Source organism: Erinaceus europaeus, chromosome 13 (assembly GCF_950295315.1).
Source record: "Erinaceus europaeus chromosome 13, mEriEur2.1, whole genome shotgun sequence".
NCBI lineage: Eukaryota > Metazoa > Chordata > Mammalia > Eulipotyphla > Erinaceidae > Erinaceus > Erinaceus europaeus.
In genome coordinates this window covers 4,783,636-4,804,095 of record NC_080174.1, presented here as the reverse complement: position 1 = coordinate 4,804,095, position 20,460 = coordinate 4,783,636, and the positions used below count along the sequence as shown (strand labels likewise).

Sequence of the window (20,460 nt, the reverse complement as noted above, 5' to 3'; positions counted from 1 at the left end):
GCTCTGGTCTTCCTCTCTGCATCTCTCTCTTATCGAAATAAAATGATTTTTTTTAAACGTTTGCACTTGGGAAGTGCTGGGCAGTGGCTCATGTGGTTAAATGCACACGTTACCACTCGTGAGGACCCAGGTTCGAGCCCCTGGTTCCCACCTGCGGGGGTGGGGAGAGCTTCACAAGCAAGTGCTACAGGTGTTTTGTCTCTCTCCGTCTCTATCTCCCCATCTCCTCTCGGTTTCTCTCTGTCCTATGAAATAAAAGGAGTAGGAAAAAAAAGAGTGGGAGTGGATTCATCAAGAAGGCACTGAGACCCAGTGAGAATCCTGGTGCTAATTCATTCAATTATTCATTCATTAAATGTTTTTTATTTTGTTTGGATGTGGGCTGAATCCAAATATCAATTTGGTGAGAATTTAAATGGGTCTTTTAATTCATAAGCATGCTGTTTAGTTATTTTTTATCTATTAGATCTCTTGTTCACAAATATCTGGACTACGCAGTGCGGTTTCTAGCACTTAATGTTCCGTCAGTCATTAAATATTTTGATGTTGGTGCTACTGTGAACTGTTGACTCCTCTATTCGTCATTGTTGCCATTTAGGAAAAAATGCATTTTTGTGTATGAATTTTTAATACTATTTTTAAAAAATATTTGTTTATTTATTTATTCCCTTTTGTTGCCCTTGTTGTTTTGTTGTTGTAGTTATTACTGTTGTTGTTATTGATGTCATCGTTGTTGGATAGGACACAGAGAAATGGAGAGAGGAGAGGAAGATAGAGAGAGAGAAAGACAGACACCTGCAGACCTGCTTCACCGCTTGTGAAGCGACTCCCCTGCAGGTGGGGAACCGGGGACTTTGTGCAACCTGTGCTTAACCCACTGCACTACCGCCTGTCTCCCTGAATACTATTTTTTAAATTATCTTTATTTATTTCTTTATTTAAATTATCTTTATTTACTGGCTAGAGACAGAGAGAAATAGAGAGAGAATTGGAAATAGAGATAGAGATGGACAGAGACAGAGAGATACCAGCAGTCCTGCTTCACCACTTGCAAAGTTTCCCCTGTAGGTGGGGAACAGGGCCTTGAACCCGAGTTCTTGTTACATGTGTGCTCAGCCAGGTGTGCCGCTGCCCGGCCCCTTGTGTATGAATTTGTATATACCTTAGTGTAGTATTCTACCATGCAGCACCTACCTATTATTCATTGGGATTCTTTATCCCTCAGTGTATTTGTGAATAAAAGTAGATTTTCTTATTCCTTTCCAAACAGAAGGACCTTAATCAACTTTTTTTATTTTTCCCTTTGTTGCAATGGCTGAATGGCCTGCTACAGTGCTGACAAGAACGACTGAGGTAATTGCGTCAAATTGGAGGGCTCTGGGGACTGAAGGGGAGGGATGGGGTAGAGGGAAACTGAGGTCCAGGGGCATAAGACAACAACATATTTCCACAAAGTGGACAATCTTTTGTAAAAGGACCACTGAAAGGAAGTGTCTTTTCTTTGCTCTGATCCCCTTATTAGGGAGTTAATGGTTTACAGTAGTTTACAGCAGTTTCTCGTCTCCCTGTGACAAGCGTCTGCAAGACACTCGCACCCTCACCTGGGGTCCCTTCCCACCATCCTCCTCCAGGATGCATCCCCGCCGCCTCATACCTACTCTCCTTTCCTTTCGCTTTGGGGCAACACACCACAGCCAGTCCACATTTCAGTTTGTTTCCCCTTTCCGTCCCTGTTTTTGAAGTTCTACCTATACGTTAGCTCTGACCTTAAGAGAGAAGGCATTCGATGTTTACAATGAATACATTGCGAGTGGAGGATTTCTGGAGATGCCTTCAATCAGGTGAAGGAAGTTCACATCTGGGGCTGGGAAGACAGCATAATGGTTCTGCAAAAGACTTTCATGCCTGAGGCTCCAAAGCCCCAGGTTCAGTCCCTTGTACCACCATAAAGCAGAGCTGAACAGTGCTCTGGAGGGTGCAGGGAGGAGAGAGAGAGAGAGATGAAGTTCACTTCTAGATCTGGGGAAACAGCATGATGGTTATACAACAGGTCTACATGCCTGAGGCTCTAAGGTCTCAGGTTTTGTCCCCAGCATCACCATAAGCCAGAGCTGAGCAGTGTTCTGGTGTTTCTCTCTGTGTCTTTCTCTGCATCTCTCTCATTAAAATAAAATAAAATAAAATATTTTTAAAAGAAGAAATTCACTTCTACTACTAATTTGCTCTCTCACACACATCCAGTGGTAAGCAAAACCTTACAGCTTAGGGAATCATAAGTTGTATAGTTGAAAGAATACATCGACTTGGAATAGTGCAATGGAATACTGCTCTTTCCAAACTTAAGCCATATGTCGGACAAAGCTTTCTACTAAGCTGACCTCGCATGCTGTTTACCCTCCCTGTGTCCCCAAATGGCCATTCAGACCCACAGTTGAAATGCAAAGAGCTTGAGACATTTTGCCTCATAGTCTGGAACCAAGAGAAGTTAGGAACTAAGTCCGTAGATTCAGACCATGGCCCATCTCTCAGAAGCCTGAGCTGCCTGCTATGTGAGTCGGTGCTCTTAGAGTCAGACCATGGCCCATCTCTCAGAAGCCTGAGCTGCCTGCTATGTGAGTCGGTGCTCTTAGAGTCAAGACATACGCATCTGGGTAGTTCTCCGGGGTTTTGCTGTGCCTGTGTGGTCTCATGGATGTCCAAGGTTGGCATTTCTTTCCTGTGATGGTGGTGGAAGACGTGCCGCGGTAGCTCTGTCCGTTGCCCTGGTAGCACTCCTGGACCACGGGGGTCTGTTCGGGCGGCACTATAACTGAAGGAGGAGAAATCGGTCAATTCATAGCTCGGTGAAGAAATGTTTGAGCAGCCAGACACATTGAATCGACGTTTATCATAAACCAGCGGGTCTGTAGAGACAACAGGCTGACATTCTAAGACTTTAGTGTAGGGTCAGGCGGTGGCACACCTGGTTAAACACACACTAACTACAGTGCGCAACGACCTGGGTTCGAGCCGCCGGTCCCCACCTGCAGGGGGGAAAGCTTCTTAAGTGGGGAAGTGGGAGTCGGGAGGTGGCGCAGTGGGTTAAGCGCAGGTGGCACAAAGCACAAGGACCGGCATAAGGATCCCAGTTCGAGCCCCGGCTCCCCACCTGCAGGGGAGTCGCATCACAGGTGGTGAAGCAGGTCTGCAGGTGTCTGTCTTTCTCTCCTCCTCTCTGTCTCCCCCTATTTCCATTTCTCTCTGTCCTATCCAACAACAACGACAACAACAATAATAACTACAACAACAAAACAACAAGGGCAACAAAAGGGAATAAATAAACATTTAAAAAAATTTCAAAAGGAAAAAATAAGTGGGGAAGCAGGGCTGCTGGTGTCTCTCTGTCTCTCTTCCTCTCCATCCCCCCTTTCATTTTCTCTCTGTTTCGATCCAATGATAAATAAATAAATAAATAAAATCTTCAAAACCAAACAAATAAAAAGACTTTAGTGAGCTAGCTCTGTGTGTAAATATCTTTAATTTATAAGAACTTTAAAATGTGAGTGGCTAGTCAGGAGTAAACTAATGCAACATGAAATTCTAGCATAATACAAGTCAGCTTTTTGAGAATGATGACATCACATTTTCAATGAGTCATCTATGGAAGGTTTTTTAAAATTTTTTATTATCTTTATTATTGGATAGAAACTGTCAGAAATCAAGAGGGTAAGGGGAGATAGTGAAGGAGAGAGACATAGAGACACCTGCAGCCCTGCTTCATCTCTTGCAAAGCTTTTCCCCTGCAGGTGGGGACCAAAGGCTCAAACCCAGGACCTTGCTCTTTGTAACATGTGCTCAACCAGGTGCACGACCGCCTGGCCCCTGTATAATGTTTTGGATGTTCTACGAACCAAGTGAAATCTATCATTTGAAGGTGGAATGTGAGAAAGAGACATGTACTGGAAATATTAGAAAAATATCCAAACCACTGAAAAGTCAACAGTAGGGATAAAAAGGTGAGACATTCATTCTCTAAGTAAGCCGACAGCAGAAGTAGGTGAGCACATGAACAGCATTCTCAAAGAAGGCAAGTGCAAAGAGTTCACCTGCTGGCAGATTTTAATCCCAGCATGTTAAGCGTTCCATGGAATGTAAATTGCCCAGACATCTCAACTCAAAGACAGAGGACAGAGAGTAAGCAAAGACTCCTGAAAACAGAGGTGCAACGACTGTATTCATTTCTGTCAGTGTAAATGTCAGAGCAAGAAATGCCTCCACAGATAAGAAGAGACATAGACAAGAAGAAAGGAGATTGTCTTCCAGAAGATCTAGCCCTCTTCAACATGTCTGTGTCCAACCAAGAACCCCAGAATATATAACATAAATGTAAAACCAAAAAGAAACAGACAAATCCATGGATAGAGTCCAAGACACCACCACCTCTGTCTCGGGAATCAACACACCATGCGACAGCTAGCCATATGGAAGATGGAAGGGCTGCACAACACTAACTCACTTGACCTAAGTGACCTTTCTGGATCATTCCACCCGACAGTAGTATAAGATACATACCAGGATGACCTGTTCTGATCCATGAAGCCAACTTCCAACCATTGACAAGCAGTCAAATCATAGAGCAGGTGCTCTGAGCAGAGCAGAAGGCAAATAGCCCCACAGCCGCTCTGGAAGGTGCTCCCGTGGAAGCAGTGAAGAGGCCTTCTTACCTGGGGCATCTGAGTGTTCTGTCTCTGATGCAGAGGACACACAGTCTGGGATCTTACAGAATTCCCACCTCACAGAACTGTTAGTTGTAAAGCACCATGGAGCGGGTTCTCCGTCAGGGTTACGGCAATAGTTTTCATCCAAATTTCTTAAAAAGAAGAGAATGCAAAATCATCCTTAAACTGTTAGAGAATATGCCAGGTGCCTGGCTCCACTGCTATTTATTTATTTATTTGATTTATTTTTTATTGTTTTTTTACTATATTTATTTATTGGATAGAGAGTCAGAAATCGAGAGGGAAGGGGGTGATAGAGAGGGAGAGAGACAGGGAGACACCTGCAGCCCTGCTTCACCATTTGCAAAGCTTTCCCCCTGCAGGTGGGGACCAGGGGCTCGAACCTGGGTCCTTGCACACTGTAACATATGCGCTCAACCAGGTGCGCCACCACCCAGTTCCTTTTTTTTTTTTTTTTTTTTGCCTCCAGGGTTATCACTGGAGGTTGGTGCCTGCACTATGAATCCACTGCTCCTGGAGGCTAATTTTTCCCTTGTGTTGCTCTTGTTGTTTATTGTTGCTGTTATTATTATTGTTGTTATTGTTGTTGGATAGGACAGAGAGAAATAGAGAGAGAAGGGGATGACAGAGAGGGGGAGAGAAAGAGAGACACCTGCAGACCCGCTTCACCGCCCGTGAAGCGACTCCCCTGCAGGTGGGGAGCCGGGGACTGGAACCGGGATCCTGACGCCGGTCCTCGCGCTTTGCACCATGGGCGCTTAACCTGCTGTGCTACTGCCCAACTCCCGCAGTGCCTTTTCTTACAGTGGATAGTCAAGATAATAGGTCTTTTCCTACTTGGTAGGCATTGTGTGGAACACACTGAATATCATAGCTGCCTCCAAGTATACATCCCAGTCACGGAATTTAACTCTTCTGTTTTTGTGACCTTAGTGTGCACTTAATGGGAGTTGTCAAATCAACTTGCTGGGTGGGACGCATGACCAGAATGAGGAGAAGTGGAGTAGGGCTCGAGAACTGACCCATCCAGACAGTTCAGAGAATGCTGTGATTTCTGGCTCAGTGATTTCACCAGTTTAGAGTTCTGTTTTCCTATCCATGCTCAGACCTTGACCAATTTTTACTCTAGAATGAATGAGTCCTAGGTTCTATGGCCACTGACACAAGCCAGTAGGATGCCTTAGCATCAGATGAGGAAGAAGATTCCTGGGACACTCACTTGCAGGGATAGTTTTCCGGGGTCCTATCATGTCTGTGAGGGCTTTGTTCACCCCAGCGCTGGCAGGTGAGCCCAGATACTGTCACGGCCACGTTCCCTTGGTAGTGTTCTCCGTTTCCCATCAGACACTGATATGTTGGACCAGAAGGCGGTGGAGGTGTTGCTTGAATGGGGAAGACAGATTGCACAGATTATATTTTCAATGAAGAACTTTAAAAAGGGGAGATGGGGCAAGAATGCATTAGCCTGTCTACTTTGTTTTTTGTGTCAGAATTGGACATTCTAAATGTTTTTATTAGCAGTAGAAGTTGAAATGTTAAAGAATTTCCCATGTTAGAACTACAAACATGTGCTTGCTCATGGCTGTATATTTTAGTAGACTATCTTTCTATCTTCTCAGATGGCTATTTTTCAAAGGAGAAATGTGTAAAATAAAGACTCACAGCAAAATAGGAGCAGGAGGGTAGAGGAAGAGGAGGAGGAGGTTGAATTGTTAGGATGAATATCTCATCTCATGAGAATTCCTCCAAGCACAAGAAATTTGGACAAATATTCCTTTCAGTATTTTCCTTGCTTAGTAGGTCTTCTATGGCAAGATTCAAAACGTGTCACCCCCAAATCTTTACATATAGAAATGATTTGACTTTTGTAGTAAGGAGTCAATTATCCACTGAGTAAACATAACTGACAGACTTCCAACATTCCCTAAAAATAAATATCAGAAAGAACAAAATGTGGAAAGAAGGCAAGCACTGCTTAATAGGAAAAGCAAGTGTATCTAGAAGTAGAGATACCTTTGAGGAAAAAAATATCGAAGAAGAAGAAGAAGGAGGAGGAGGAGGAGGAGGAGGAGGAGGAGGAGGAGGAGGAGGAGGAGGAGAAGAAGAAGAAGAAGAAGAAGAAGAAGAAGAAGAAGAAGAAGAAGAAGAAGAAGAAGAAGAAGAAGAAGAAGAAGAAATGAAACCAAGGCTCAGAAAGAAAATCCTGTAAGAAGTTTCTGAGTAACCAAGTATAATTGTCAGAAAAAATATTAGGAATCCCACCATTTTAGCTTCTGATAGTTGTTCTTGCTTAAACTTGGTGGGACACCTTCAAATGCTCAGAGAAAAAAAAGATTATAGAACTATTTCTTCCCAGGTTTCCATTTCATCTCTCCTACTGACTTCTGACAAGTTGACAAGTTGGAAATACTGAAAACCAAATTCCTAGAAAGTGCTCTGGTTGACTGGAACAAGAAGTCAGAGAGCTAATTTCCCTTTATCACTGGGAGAAAGTAGGATATCAGAGATAGTCCCAAGAGCCTACATTCAACTATATTCAGAAAAGTGTGAAGTCTCTAATAGGAAAATGATAAACCCAGGAAACAAGATAAATGGATGCTCTGATAAACTGCCAGAAAAACCAATAAATCATTTCAGAGGATCAATACAATGTTAACATACCCCATAGGGCTGGAATGGGGTTTCTGAGGCAAAGCGTGATGGCACACACATTGAAGAAGCTGCTGATCCCAGATTTCCTGATACTTGTTATTGGATATTATGAATGTTACTTTTGCTTCTATGTTTAAAAAATATATGCTGTTTGTCCGCCAGCTGCGGACAAGCATGAGGCCTGTTTTTCAGACTGTGTCCCTTTCTACAAGAATCCTGTTCTGGGAGCAGGGCAGTAGCGCAGCGGGTTAAGCGCCCATGGCGCAAAGCACAAGGACCGGCATAAGGATCCCGGTTCAAACACCAGCTCCCCACCTGCAGGGGAGTCGCTTCACAGGCAGTAAAGCAGGTCTGCAGGTGTCTGTCTTTCTCTCCCCCTCTCTGTCTTCCCCTCCTCTCTCCATTTCTCTCTGTCCTATCCAACAATGACGACATCAATAACAACAACAATAATAACTACAACAATAAAAAACAACAAGGACAATAAAAGGGAATAAATAAATATTTTTTTAAAAAGAATCCTGCTCTAGCGACGTCTGGATATGTCAGAGATTACTGTCCACAGGCAGTAGAGAGCTGTATTGCTATGGTGATTACCCATAAACCTGATGTCTGGCAGCTGCCTTGAGGGTCTGGAGATGGCGCATAGGAATAACTGGAATAAACTTAGTATCTTATAGCATCAAAAGACTGTACCTGATGTAATGACATTTGGACCATGACAGTTTATGCACCCTTGCCCTGATGTTTTCCCCCTTAGAAATGTACTCTGATCCTTATCTATATGATGTATAACCTACATGTTATTTGTACCGGGAAATTTTACTCCTGATGTCTGTTTCAATTAAACAAATTTCTATAATCTTTCTCATTCCTTTTTGATGTAATGTATAATTTTACCAATAAATACTCCTGGAAGCTTGGGAAGGACGGGTACACACTTGGAATGTCCCATCTTGGGATGTCCCAGCTGGGCCATCTGAAGTTACTCTGCATCTAATCTTAGGGCTCAAGCAGTTGGCTAAAGTTCTCTACACACAGAGACGCAATACACAGATACGTTTTTTTTTTTCCTCGACTCCAAGAACTGAAGAGTTCTGGAGCCCTGGACACCAAATAGAAGCCCTACTTACTGCAGCGAGGGATGTCACAGTACTCCCAGCGCTTGTTTCGGTCCATGGTAAAACACCATGGGCGGGGCTCTCCATCAGGGTTGCGACAGTAATTCATCTTCAAGTTCTTGCTGGGAAATCTGAATAGACAAGACAGGATGTAAGGGCTCCATGTGGGACTATGTATAAGCTTGGTAGAGCTTAGGAAAAACTCCCCCATCCCTGGATGGAGGTCTGGGAAAGACACCCCCTTGTTAGCCTCTCTCACAGAGATGAGCAAAGGGGAAAACAGTCTTTCAGACTCAGTTCTCCCTTATCAGACTCTCAAGCCCACAGAGATCTCACTGTTTCTCCCCGCTAACTGCAGGCCACATGGCTGCCTGCTTTAAGGCTCATTCAAAGTTCACATAGTCACCCAGAATTCACATAACCACCTCACTTTTGATCACTAAGGAGAACATACTCCATCAAACACCTCCCTGACATCAGTCAGTGAAGCCCCAAAAGCACTATTTCCTTATATCCTTTGATATGATGATTTGCATCAAGCCTTGTTTATCTTCTCTCTATCTCACCCTGCTGGTTTAACTGCTATGCCTCTCTCAAATGCCTTTAGATAGTTAACCTGTTTGCATCATGGAGAATAATTGTCTTGACTTTTATGTATCGCATCAATTCTTGTCATACCAGCCCCCTACCATAGGGGCAAGCTGACCTTTAAGAAACCTGTAATTTCTGACATATTTGAAAAATGTTCTTTGTCTGAATCCCTATTTAAACCTAAGCCCACCTTCCAATAAATGAGAGTGTCCAATTCTCCCCGGTGTCTCTTGCCTATGTCACTGAGTCCTTGAGCTATCAAGGGAGAACTTCCTTGAGCTATCAAGGAAGTTTACCTTCCTTGCTGAGAGTCACCCTGCCTGAGCCCCAGCAGCTCCGGACACTGACATTCACAATGAGAATTGCATCTACATTTTTTCATATAAAATATACTTTTAAAATGAACAAAAATATGCTTTATTTGGGCTTCCACACAGGAAGTGCTAAAGCAGAATGAGTGTATGTCTATGCACGCACATACTTCTCCTCTAGGTGGTAGGGTAAGAGGAGTTTCCTCAGAGCATTTTTATTTTATTTTAATTAATTTATTTATAAAATGGAAACACTGACAAGGCCATAGGATGAGAGGGGTACAATTCCCACCACCAGAACTCCATATCCCACCCCCTCCCTTGAAAGCTTTCTTATTCTTTAAGCCTCTGGGAGCATGGACCCAGGGTCACTATGGCTTCTGTAACTGCTTCCTTGATGAACATGGGTGCTGCCAGGTCGATCCATACTCCCAGCCTGTTTCTATCTTTCCCTAGTGGGGCAGGGCTCTCCTCAGAGAATTTTTAGTAACAGCTAAACATGATCATCTCTTCTTAAAAGCTTTGTGAGTGTGAGACTTATACATTTTGGTTTTATTTCTTTACTATGTTATTGGGGGAGAGGGTAATGACTGCCAGCACAGTTGTTGTCACAACTGTGGGGATATGATGTCTCATCTCCCAGGACAGGTGTTGGCAAAACATTCTCCACCCCAATCCATGTCCATTCCCTAAGTTGTACACTGGGACCTCAATGTCCTGAGCAAGTATGAAGTGTCTACAGTTACAGTACAGCTCGATACCCAAGGTGGTGACTGGAGAAAGACTGTCCTCAAAGAGATGACAGTCTCATCAGACAGACAGGCTCTCAGGGACTTAGCTCTTATGGTTTGCTTGTGCGAAAATCATGAATAGAGTGGCTATCCTTATCGTGAAATAAGTGACTTCATTATTTTGGCCTTTGGAAATTGATGGCAGAAGGGGTCAGGCGGTAGCACAGCGGGTCATGCGCACAAGGCACGGAATGCAAAGACTGGTGTAGGGATCCCGGTTCAAGCCCCTGGATCTCCACCTGCAGGCTTAGGAGTTGAAAGAAAAGGACAGAAGGAGAAGGGAGACATTCAGAAAGTACACAAGTGACGTGCATCTGTTTTTCAAGCTTGAATGTGCATAGGAGTCTGGTTGTGAAGCAAGTTCAGCTTCAGGAGGTCTGAGAGTTGGTTCTTCCTCCAATGATTTATTTATTATATTCTTAGAAGACAGAGAGACAGAGAGAGAGAGAGAAGAGACAGAGAGAGAGAGAGAGAGAGAGAAAGGGTGAGAGATGAAGAGATCAGAACCCCATCCCGGTCCAGCAGAATGCAAAGCAGGGGATAGAACCACGGACCATAGGCATGCAAGTTCTGTTTCCCTCTCGCTGAACTATCTCTCTCACCCCAAAGCCTGTGCTTCTGTTCTTCTAACAAATTCTCAAATGGTGTCACTGGTCCATGTGCTAGATCTCAAGCAGCAGGAATATGTATCAATTTCAGTCACGTGGAGACAGTGCTGACTCAGGAATTTAGAAACACCAGGTATGTTCACTCTCCGAAGAATACGGCTAAAATACTGCAGCATGTAATATCCCACAGAGTCCCGCCACCATCACTACTGCTGTTCCATGGAAACTTACTTGGAAGGGATGAATCCGTGGGGGTGAGGGATCTGAGAGTCCCAGGGCTGGCATTCGAGTCCAGACATGGTCCTGGAAATTTTGCCCACATAGTTCTGGCCACTGCAGTGCATGCATTCATCTGGGCAGGGTGAGAAGAGAAGGAGGCAGAAATTGAAATAGGTGAAGCCAGCCAGAGCAAAGCCTGTCTCAACATCCCTTGGCACTTGTTCACACAGATATACTTCCCAACAGTTGCTTGACAATAAAATTGGCAAGGAGACACAGTCCAGCAATCTAAACTAAAAAATCACTCACCTCAGACAGCAATTTTAACATGCACTGGTTCAATATCCTCTCAAAGGGGCCGCGTGGTGGCTCACCTGGTTAAGCGCACATGTTACATAAGGAACCAGGGGGTGTGTATGGCAGGGGGCACGGGGGGAAGCTTCACGGGTGGTGAATCAGTGCTGCAGGTGTCTCTCTGCCTCTCCCTCTCCCCCATCAATTTCTCTCTGTTCTATCAAATAAGATATATTTTTTTAAATCCCTTAACTATTATAGTCATGGACAAAGCTGGAAATTCTACAGGTTCTCAACAGGGAGGGAAGTGGGGGGAGGGGTGATTTATGGATTTCCAGAAATCCATAAGGTTTCCACTAGGATTTTAAAATACGTGCTATCTTTATTTCAATAACGATGTTAAAAGTTATCTGTGGAATTATTCTGATCCCACGGATCTATGACCGACTCAAATAAGCTGATCCAACTTCTCTGGCCCCATCCACCCTCCCCCAGGACTTTGGTCCTGGAGATTGTCTTTGTGAAAAACTAGCTACAGGAGAATGACCTCACCCAAAATATTTTGAGAGAGAGAGAGAGAGAGGGAAGTGAGACCAAAGCATTGCATGAGGGTTTGAACCTGAGACCCTTGAGGGCTCAGACAGAAGAGTCTGGTGTGTTATTGCTGGTGTTATCTTTCTAACCCAGAGACCTTTTCATTTTTATGAGGCCCTAAGGAAGATAGGCAAAGGATGGATACAAAAAAGGCGCCTTCTTGTCAGCCAAGGGCTAAATGACGTCATAATATTCCACAGACACAGGCTCCCCGTGACTAAATCCTGATCCCATCTTGTCTACTGTCCGTCTGAACTCTCTGATGACACATCTGCTTCTGGCTGTGCGAAGGCTGAGCACCGGGAAGTCATCTGCAGTCTTTTTTTCTGTAAATGCTCAAGCACCATTTCGGGAACGACACAGGTGGCCACTGGGTAATTCTCTCAGTAGAGTGTACGCACTAGTAAGCACTGGGAGCGGGCTCCATGGGAGGGGGAGCAGTGCTGTGATGACCCTCTTTCTCTCTGTCTCTGCTAGTCTCTCTGAAAAAGCTAGCCAGTAGAAAGTTTGATGTAGGCAGTTGGTTGAAGCCCTGGTCTTATTCCGACATTGCAAAATAACATCAGCAACAATAATAGTAGTAATGATAATGATAATTCAGGTCAATGCCAACACCCATGTCCAGCAGAGAAGCAACTACAGAAGCCAGAACTCCCACCTTCTACTCCCCATAAAGAACTCTGGTCCAGGGGCCAGGTGGTGGTGCGCCTGGCTGAGCGCACATGTTACAGTGCACAAGGACCCAGGTTTGAGCCCCTGGTCCCCACCTGCAGGGGGAAAGCTTCACAAGTGGTGAAGCAGTGCTGCAGGTGTCTCTCCGTCTCCTTCTCTCTGTGTCTCTCCCTTCCTTTCAATCTCTGGCTGTCTCTAACAAATAAAGATTTAAAAAAAAAAAATTTTTAAGAATTTTGGTCCATACTCCAGGGGGGATAAAGAATAGGGAAAATTCTAATGGAGGGGATGGGGCACGGCACTCAGGTGGTGGGAACTATGTAGAATTGTACCCTTATTACCTTAAAATCTTGTTAATCATTATTAAATCACTAATAAAAATTATTTAAAAAAGAATTTTCATCCACGCTCCCAGAGGAGCAGAAATGTTAGGGGAACGATGACCAGAGGGCTCTGAACTCCATTCCATCAGGACCCAGAGAGAGAAGAGGACAAAGGGATGCTTGCACACTTGGATATCACTCCTGTAATAGGTGTAGGTGTGATTACAAAGGAAGAGAAGATGGCCCCGTGGAAAATAATGGGCAAACCTAGACAAATCTAGACAGACAGTTGTAGAAACAAGAGTTGACCCGTATCTGCGACCCTTATCTGGTGTGGCTCCCAGTGGAAGGACTGGGGACACAGAACTCTGGGGGTGGGAATAGCGTGGAATTACACCCCTGTTGTTTTAAAATTTTGTAAATCAATATTAAGTCACTAATAAAATTTTTTTAAAAACTGGGAAGATTAGTGGTCTACAGTCGAAAATACTGATACTAATACGATTACCAAAATTCGGTTCAGTAGTTGGGTCTGATCAGACTGTGACCCCCCCCCCCAAGAGATGCACCCACAAACTGCTTCCCAAGGGCACTGGCTGACAGCCCCTGGGGCAAGTGGCTTTGCAGGTGAACTCGCAGGCATGGGGCAGGCGCAGTGGCCCTGACCTTCACACTGGATGATTTCGCAGTATTCATATCTGACTTCTGGGTCCATGGTGTAGCACCAAGGCCCCTTAGGGTCGTTGTCTGGGTTCCGACAGTAGTTCTGATCCAGGCCCTCTGAGGGGTTCTCATCCGGTGAGAATCTGTGGAGAGACAAAGAAGGCATATTGACAATACGGTCCAGTCCCCTCTGGTGTCCACAGGGTAGAGTGAGGCGCTCCCACCAGGGCTTAGGGCTCTGTCTCCCTGGTGCTCTGTGGGCCGTGTGGGAGGGATTTTCCCAGAGTCCCTGGGGGCAAGCTGCCATCTCTCCTGCACTGACCTCCAGCCACACAGCAGAAGGCGAGATGGTCTTACCACTCACTGTCAGAAGAGTCAAAAAGGGCTTATGAGCCTGCCGGAAGGGGCAGGTGGCGGTGGATCTGGCTACAGTGGTTCCTGTCATCTTACTGATCATCTTACCTGTGTGCTTGAGAATATCAGCTCTGGCCATGTCCTAGAGCTGCAGTAAGGTCGTTTGATTGGGGACAAGGGGACAGACATCCAGTTCTCATTCAATACGGAGCTACTCAGAAGCTAAGGCCACCTGACATATATTTTTTAAAGGTTTCTTTTTTTATTTTGTATGTATTTGTTTTCCCTTCTGTTGCCCTTGTTGTTTAACGTTGTTGTGGTTATTGATGTCATCGTTGTTGGATAGGACAGAGAGAAATGGAGAGAGGAGAGGAAGACAGAGAGGAGGGAGAGAAACAGAGGGACACCTGCTGACCTGTTTCACTGCTCCTGAAACATCCCCTATGCAGTGGGGGAGCAGGGCCTTGAACCTAGGTCCTTGGGCTCAGGAATATGTGTGCCTAACCGGTGTGCCACTACCCAGCCCCTCCATCTAACTCTGTATGCTTGACCAATACCAACTTGATCCTAATCATATTTTTTCCCCTTTTCTTCTCAGACGAGGCCTAGGATCCATATGGCTTTCTTGTTCTATCTTATTTGGTATCCTAAGTCCTAGGTCTTCTAGAAAAATATAGAAATAGGATAGAGAACAGCTCTCTTCTGCTGGACCACTGGGACTGACTCAGTACTTGCTGGCCCGCATACTCTGGTCTGATTTAAGTCATATATATGTAATTTTTTTAAATTTATTGGATAGAGACAGCCAGAAATTGAGAGGGAAGAGCGTCATAGAGAAGGAGAGAGACAGAAATACACCTGCAATACTGCTTTACCACTCACAAAACTGTCCCCCTGTAGGTGGGGATCAAGGACTTGAACCTGGGTCCTTGTGCACTGTAACACATGTGCTCAATCAGGTGCGCCACCCACTAGCCTCAGAGTCATTCACTCTAAGTAGAACAGGAGAACAGAGAGATGACAGGAATGTCTTACCTGGGTTTGTGTGGCGTCTCGGCACTCCATTTCTGACATGTCAGCCCAGTCTTCGTTTTTGACACTGTTCCCCTATAGTACTTTCCATTTCCAACCTTGCACTCTGAAAGATACACTGAGAGGAACAGCACAGGGTCAGGCTCCTTCACACAAGACTCAAGAAGCCCTACATGGTATGGCGATTTCTAAGGCAAGGACAGCCGTGCCAGGAAGCAGGGAGAGAGGCTCCTTCTGAGCCCTGGCTGAGTTTGCAGCCCGGCTGTGTACAGAGCACCATGCCAGGAGCTGGGGACAGGAGGCACACAGAAGGACCGTTCCCTCCTGGAACTAGTATTCAGGTAGAGTTGGTCAGGGGCTGATGACAGACAGAAATCAAGGACATGGGCTACGAAGGGTGGCAGGTGTAACAGGAAACAGTGAAGGACCAGTGGTGGTGGACTCACGTTCCAGTGCTGGAGGGCCCGGGGTCAGCCCTGGCCCCCGTGCATGGTACTGGCTGTGCCACCGCCAAGCCCCCCACCCCATCCTAAATTCTTCTTGACACTAATTTCACCCTGGAAAGCTGTAACCTCACCTACTGAGTGTCACACGCTGCTGGTTTTGAAGACGTTTTGAGTCCCTTAGTGGAGGACACATGCTTTAACAATTTGGACCACAGTAGCAGGGGCTTCCATTTTGGCTATCTTTAATTCACAGCAACCTTGTGACTTGGTAGAGACATTTGTCACCCAGTTTTATTTTTGAAATAAATAAATAAATAAAAGATCTGTGTTCAAGCCCCTGGTCCCCACCTGCAGGGGAAAACTTTACAAGTAGCAAAGTGGTATTGTAGGTCTCTCTCTCTTCCTCTCTCTCCACATTTTTTCTCAATTTCTGTCTGTCTCTATTCAATAGATAAATCAATATTTAAAAAAAAAAAAACAGGAAATAGCACAATAACAGAGCCAGTGGGGTAGAGCTAGAGTGGTTTACTTTCATGTGGTACCAGGGATCAAACCAGGGTCTGACACACGCTCTCTTTGGTGCACCCGCTTCCCCAGTCTATTCTTTAAATAATTTGTTCATTACAGGTTGAAGACAGAGGGGTGGCAGCATAAGCTTGTGGCCATGTAAATATGTGTTTTTGTAGCCATGTGACACAGTCCAGGCATCTTTGCATCATCTTTTGCGGTTCTCCACTCAGGCAAGTTTTTAAATTCATCGGTTAATTACCTGAGGAGAGACCTAACGCAGACCAGAGTACTGAAGCTGGTGTGACGGCTGTCGATATGGTCTTCAGTGAGACATGTGATGGCAGCAGGGTTATGACATGGGTCAGAAGCAGGTGTGGTGTCTGGCACCTAGGCAGGGGACTCTGGGGCAGGAGGGGAGGCAAAGGGGCTGGAGGTCTCTGGGTCCTGGTGCAGGTGGTGGAAGGGACCTAGGGTGGGGGTGAGTGTCCTGAAGACACCTGTCCTGGGAGATGAGAGATTGTACCTCAGTGCCAACAGCTGTGCTGCAAGCCATTAACCTCCCAATAGAGTGAAACAAACTCAAAACCTGTAAAGTCAAGGAAGTTTGGAGACGCAGGGGCAGTATTATAAGGAGGCAATGCTTGACTGAGACCCAGGAGGTGACAAGGACAAGTCCGCTGCAGAAAGGGTGTGCAATTGGTGCGTAGAGGTACAGAGGAGCTCTGTGCAGAGCAACTGACTGACCCTGGGTGTGCTCAGACCAGACTGGGCCCTGCAGCATTTGGGAGCGTGTGGGTTTTATTCCAAGGGCACTAAAAACGGCTCAGCTATGGCAGTGACCCTGCCAGTGGTGACAGGGACTTAGACGCACGAGGTGACAGCAAGTGGCAAGTGTTAGGTGGGGTCCGAGGCTGACTCTTCCCGGAAAACTCCTGGCAGGTAACTGAGCGCTAGGTGGACTTGCCATAGGAAAGACACAGGGGTCCACAATGACTGACTTTTGACTTTTCACCTCTCTTTTGTTTGCCTGTACCGGCCAGAGTTGATATAACCTTCGATCCTCTCCATCACCTTGAAAACAAACAACTGTTCAACTCTTCAGACTAAGCCTACAGGTCACCCCCACACCTTTCCTTCTGGTTAACAATTGACAGGAAACAGACCTAAATGCTGGCATTTGGGGGGGTTATTTTCAATATAATGGGCATTGGTGGCACATCTGGTTGAGAGTACATGTCACAATGCGCAAGGACCCAGGTTCAATCCCCCCTGACCTCCACCTGCAGGGAAAAGCTTCACAAAGTGTCTCTGTCCCTCTCTGTCTCCATCTTCCTCTCAATTTCTGGCTGTCTCTATCCAATAAGTAAATAAAGTAATAAAAAAATTAAACATATATAGTGGGGCATGGAGGAGCCTACATGTGCCAGTCTTGATTCACTGCGAGTAAGAGCTAATCACTTCAGCAGACAAAGTGAGGGTTAACCTGCATTTTGATCTCAAGTAGAGACAGAGTGGTGAGGAGGGGGCTGTCACAGGAGCACAGCCAACAGAATGTGAAGCCATCTAAAGGGCTAAGGGCGAAAAAATAAAATCAAATAAAATAATGCTAAGCCAAAGATAAACCTCCTAAGACCTGATTTGAAGCTTTTCAGCAAGAATAGAGTCGGTGTTCTGGGAAGCTGTCACTAGTGCAGAGGATGACGTGTTTCTTATACTATGGGGGTGTTTGACACAGGGAGCTAAGTTGCTCTACCTAGTGACATCATGGTAACATCTAACCAGAAACATAGGTTGGGAAGTAGCTTTAGAACTGGCATGCCGTCAAGGAGGTCTCCATACTCCGTGAACTTCAGGGTCTGGAAAGGCATGGGGTTTCCACAGCGATTCAAGCCGCCAGTTCTCTCAGACATGTTCTTCACGAATGTTGAGCAAACTATGGGAAAGAAGCTACAACGCATGCCCAGTTTCAAAGAGCAGCCTTTAAGAGCGCCAAGGGCAACCAGACCATGACTAAAAATAAATAGGAAGATAAATAAATTTAAAAAAATAAATAAATAAATAAGAACAAGGGCTTTGTCTCCATCCTAATGTTTTGAAGATCCAAATTATCCAGGTATTTCTGTCCAGTCTGGCAGTGCAGACCCAAGGACCACAGTCTTTACGTAGAACAAGATGTCACAACTGAAGGTTTCAAGCTCTTTAATACTTTTTAAAAATTTTTTATTTATTTATTTATTCCCTTTTATTGCCCGTGTTGTTTTTTATTGTTGTTCTTGATGTCATTGTTGTTGGATAGGACAGTGAGAAACGCAGAGAGAAGGGGAAGACAGAGAGGGGGAGAGAAAGACAGACACCTGCAGACCTGCTTCACCGCCTGTGAAGCGACTCCCCTGCAGGTGGGGAGCCGGGGGCTCGAACCGGGATCCTTACACCGGTCTTTGCACTTTGCGCCACGTGCGTTTAACCTGCTGCGCTACCGCCCGACTCCCAATACTTTTTACTTAAACATGAATCTTCAGAGAAGGTAGACAGGGTTTAGGAGGCACCATACTTTTTATGCGAAAGACTTTCATATCTGAGGGCTCCAAGGCCCCAGGTTTAACCTCCAGCACCACCATAAGCCAGAGCTGAGCAGTGCACTGGTGTTTCTCTCTGTATCTCTCTCATTAAATAAAAATAATTATTTTTAAAAATGAGAGAAGGTTGACTATGGATGATCTCACTCATTGGCAGAAATAAGAAATTAAGACATAAGAACAGAAAGAGCAAATACAAAATAAAACTTGGACTGGGTCGAGTATATTGTATCAAAGCAAAGGACTCTGGGAAGGAGAACAGGATGGAGCCTTGGGGGGAGGGTGTGCTCGAGGCTCTGGGGCATGGTGGTGGACAAGGGCCTAAGCAAGAATCAGAGTGTTTTGCAGACACTTATGGTGAGATGAAAAATTTTACCCATGTGTGAACTACTGTACTGTGAACCTCCACCATAAAATGATGTAAAAAGAAGTCTAATATATTATTTTCAGAACCATAGTGGTAGAAGGGATCTTATAAATCGAAAGCCTTCATTTGTCAGTCAAGAACAATGGAACATACAAGGGAAAATAATATATCAAGTTAGCACTCAGTGTAGTGGCCAAAGCTTGTCCAGACTCTAATTCCACTTTGAACATAGAACAACCATTCCTGCGGGTTCAAGCCCCACCAGATCCTACCGATAAGGAGGGAAAGTTTCACGAGTGGCAAAACAGGACTGCAGGTGTCTCTCTGTCTCCCTCCCTCTCTATCTCCTGCTCCCTTCTCAATTTCTCTCTGTCTCTGTCCAGTAATAAATCAATAGTAAACCAACCACTTCCACCTGATAAATGACAGACATGAGGAGGAAGGAAACAGAAGAAGAGACGGCAGAGAGGAACATAACAACATGTAACATGTACTCACTTTTCTTTTCAAACAAGATGACATCCCTCATCCTGAGCACTGGGGTAGACTTGCTGTTTTCGGCCATGATCACACATTGCTGCTCTTTGCTGTGGTACTGGAATGACCTGCAGAGGAGACACAGAAAGAAGGCACAGTCCGTGTGTCCCTTCTTGGAGGCTGCAAACTCATGGGAATAAGGACGAGACTCTGAAGAAAATCCTGTCTCCTGGTGGAGCAAGGACTTTAGAACTGGTGGTTTCAGAGAGTCAAAATAGGGGTCAACCTTCATGCTCATTGACAGATGACTGGGTGAAGAGGTCATGAGACTCTCCGAAGGGAGGCTGGTTGGCCTACTCTGCCACTCGAGGAAGACGGGTCCTGACATGAGTACAGCCTAGAATGTTCCCAGCTGTGACCAGGGACTGTGAGCTCAGACTGACAGGGACTCAGAGGGCACACAGGCTCCTGTGCTGAATAGGAATAGATGTGGACCCTGGGTCATGTCAATGGGGTTTACAGTTAATGGTATTTATATACTTTCCTCATGTTTGGGAGCTACTCTCTGCCCTAATGCCGCTTTCTAGCCCTATTCTTAACTGTGACGCCATCTTCCCAGACAATATTTTTAGTTTACCTGCATGGTAGCTATCAGACTCAGCAAAAATTACTAAAGTCATGGGCCCCTTGCAACATACTAGCTTCTTCCCACATGAGGACCCTGAATTTCATCTTCTCTATTCCTACCTATGGGTTCCTGTTTATTCAACAATTTGTCCTGCTTTATATCTTGTCACCTTTCAGCCACCAAGTTGCAGATGCTACCATGATGTCATCCTGACTTCCCTGGGCAGACGACCTCACCCGTGTGTCCTGGAGCCTCCCCTCCCCAGAGCCCTGCCCCACTAGGGACAGACAGACACAGGCTGGGGGTGTGGATCCACCTGCCAACACCCATGTCCAGCGGAGAAGCAATGACAGCAGCCAGACCTCCCTCCCATGGTCTTACAGGATACAGGAGACAAATAGAGAGATTCTAAGCTCTGGTCCTGTGACTTCTTTCTTTCTCTTTAATCCCCATTTTGTGAATAAATTCACCCCTTTTATGGTGACAACAGCAATGCCTCCATCTGCCAGTGGC

At 45.4% G+C, this 20,460-nt stretch overlaps 1 protein-coding gene across 1 annotated transcript in view; it reads right to left on the bottom strand.

The window, feature by feature from the left end:
- PLG (plasminogen) overlaps positions 1–20,460 on the bottom strand; it is a 115,276-nt gene that overhangs the window by 25,858 nt on the left and 68,958 nt on the right. The window contains exons 21-28 of the mRNA XM_060205117.1: positions 19,341–19,447; positions 14,947–15,061; positions 13,561–13,700; positions 11,024–11,144; positions 8,504–8,622; positions 5,938–6,100; positions 4,704–4,849; positions 2,644–2,809 (exon numbers count right to left, since the gene is read on the bottom strand). Coding sequence (XP_060061100.1) covers positions 2,644–2,809; positions 4,704–4,849; positions 5,938–6,100; positions 8,504–8,622; positions 11,024–11,144; positions 13,561–13,700; positions 14,947–15,061; positions 19,341–19,447 — 1,077 coding nt within the window. The remainder of the gene's footprint in view (positions 1–2,643; positions 2,810–4,703; positions 4,850–5,937; positions 6,101–8,503; positions 8,623–11,023; positions 11,145–13,560; positions 13,701–14,946; positions 15,062–19,340; positions 19,448–20,460) is intronic.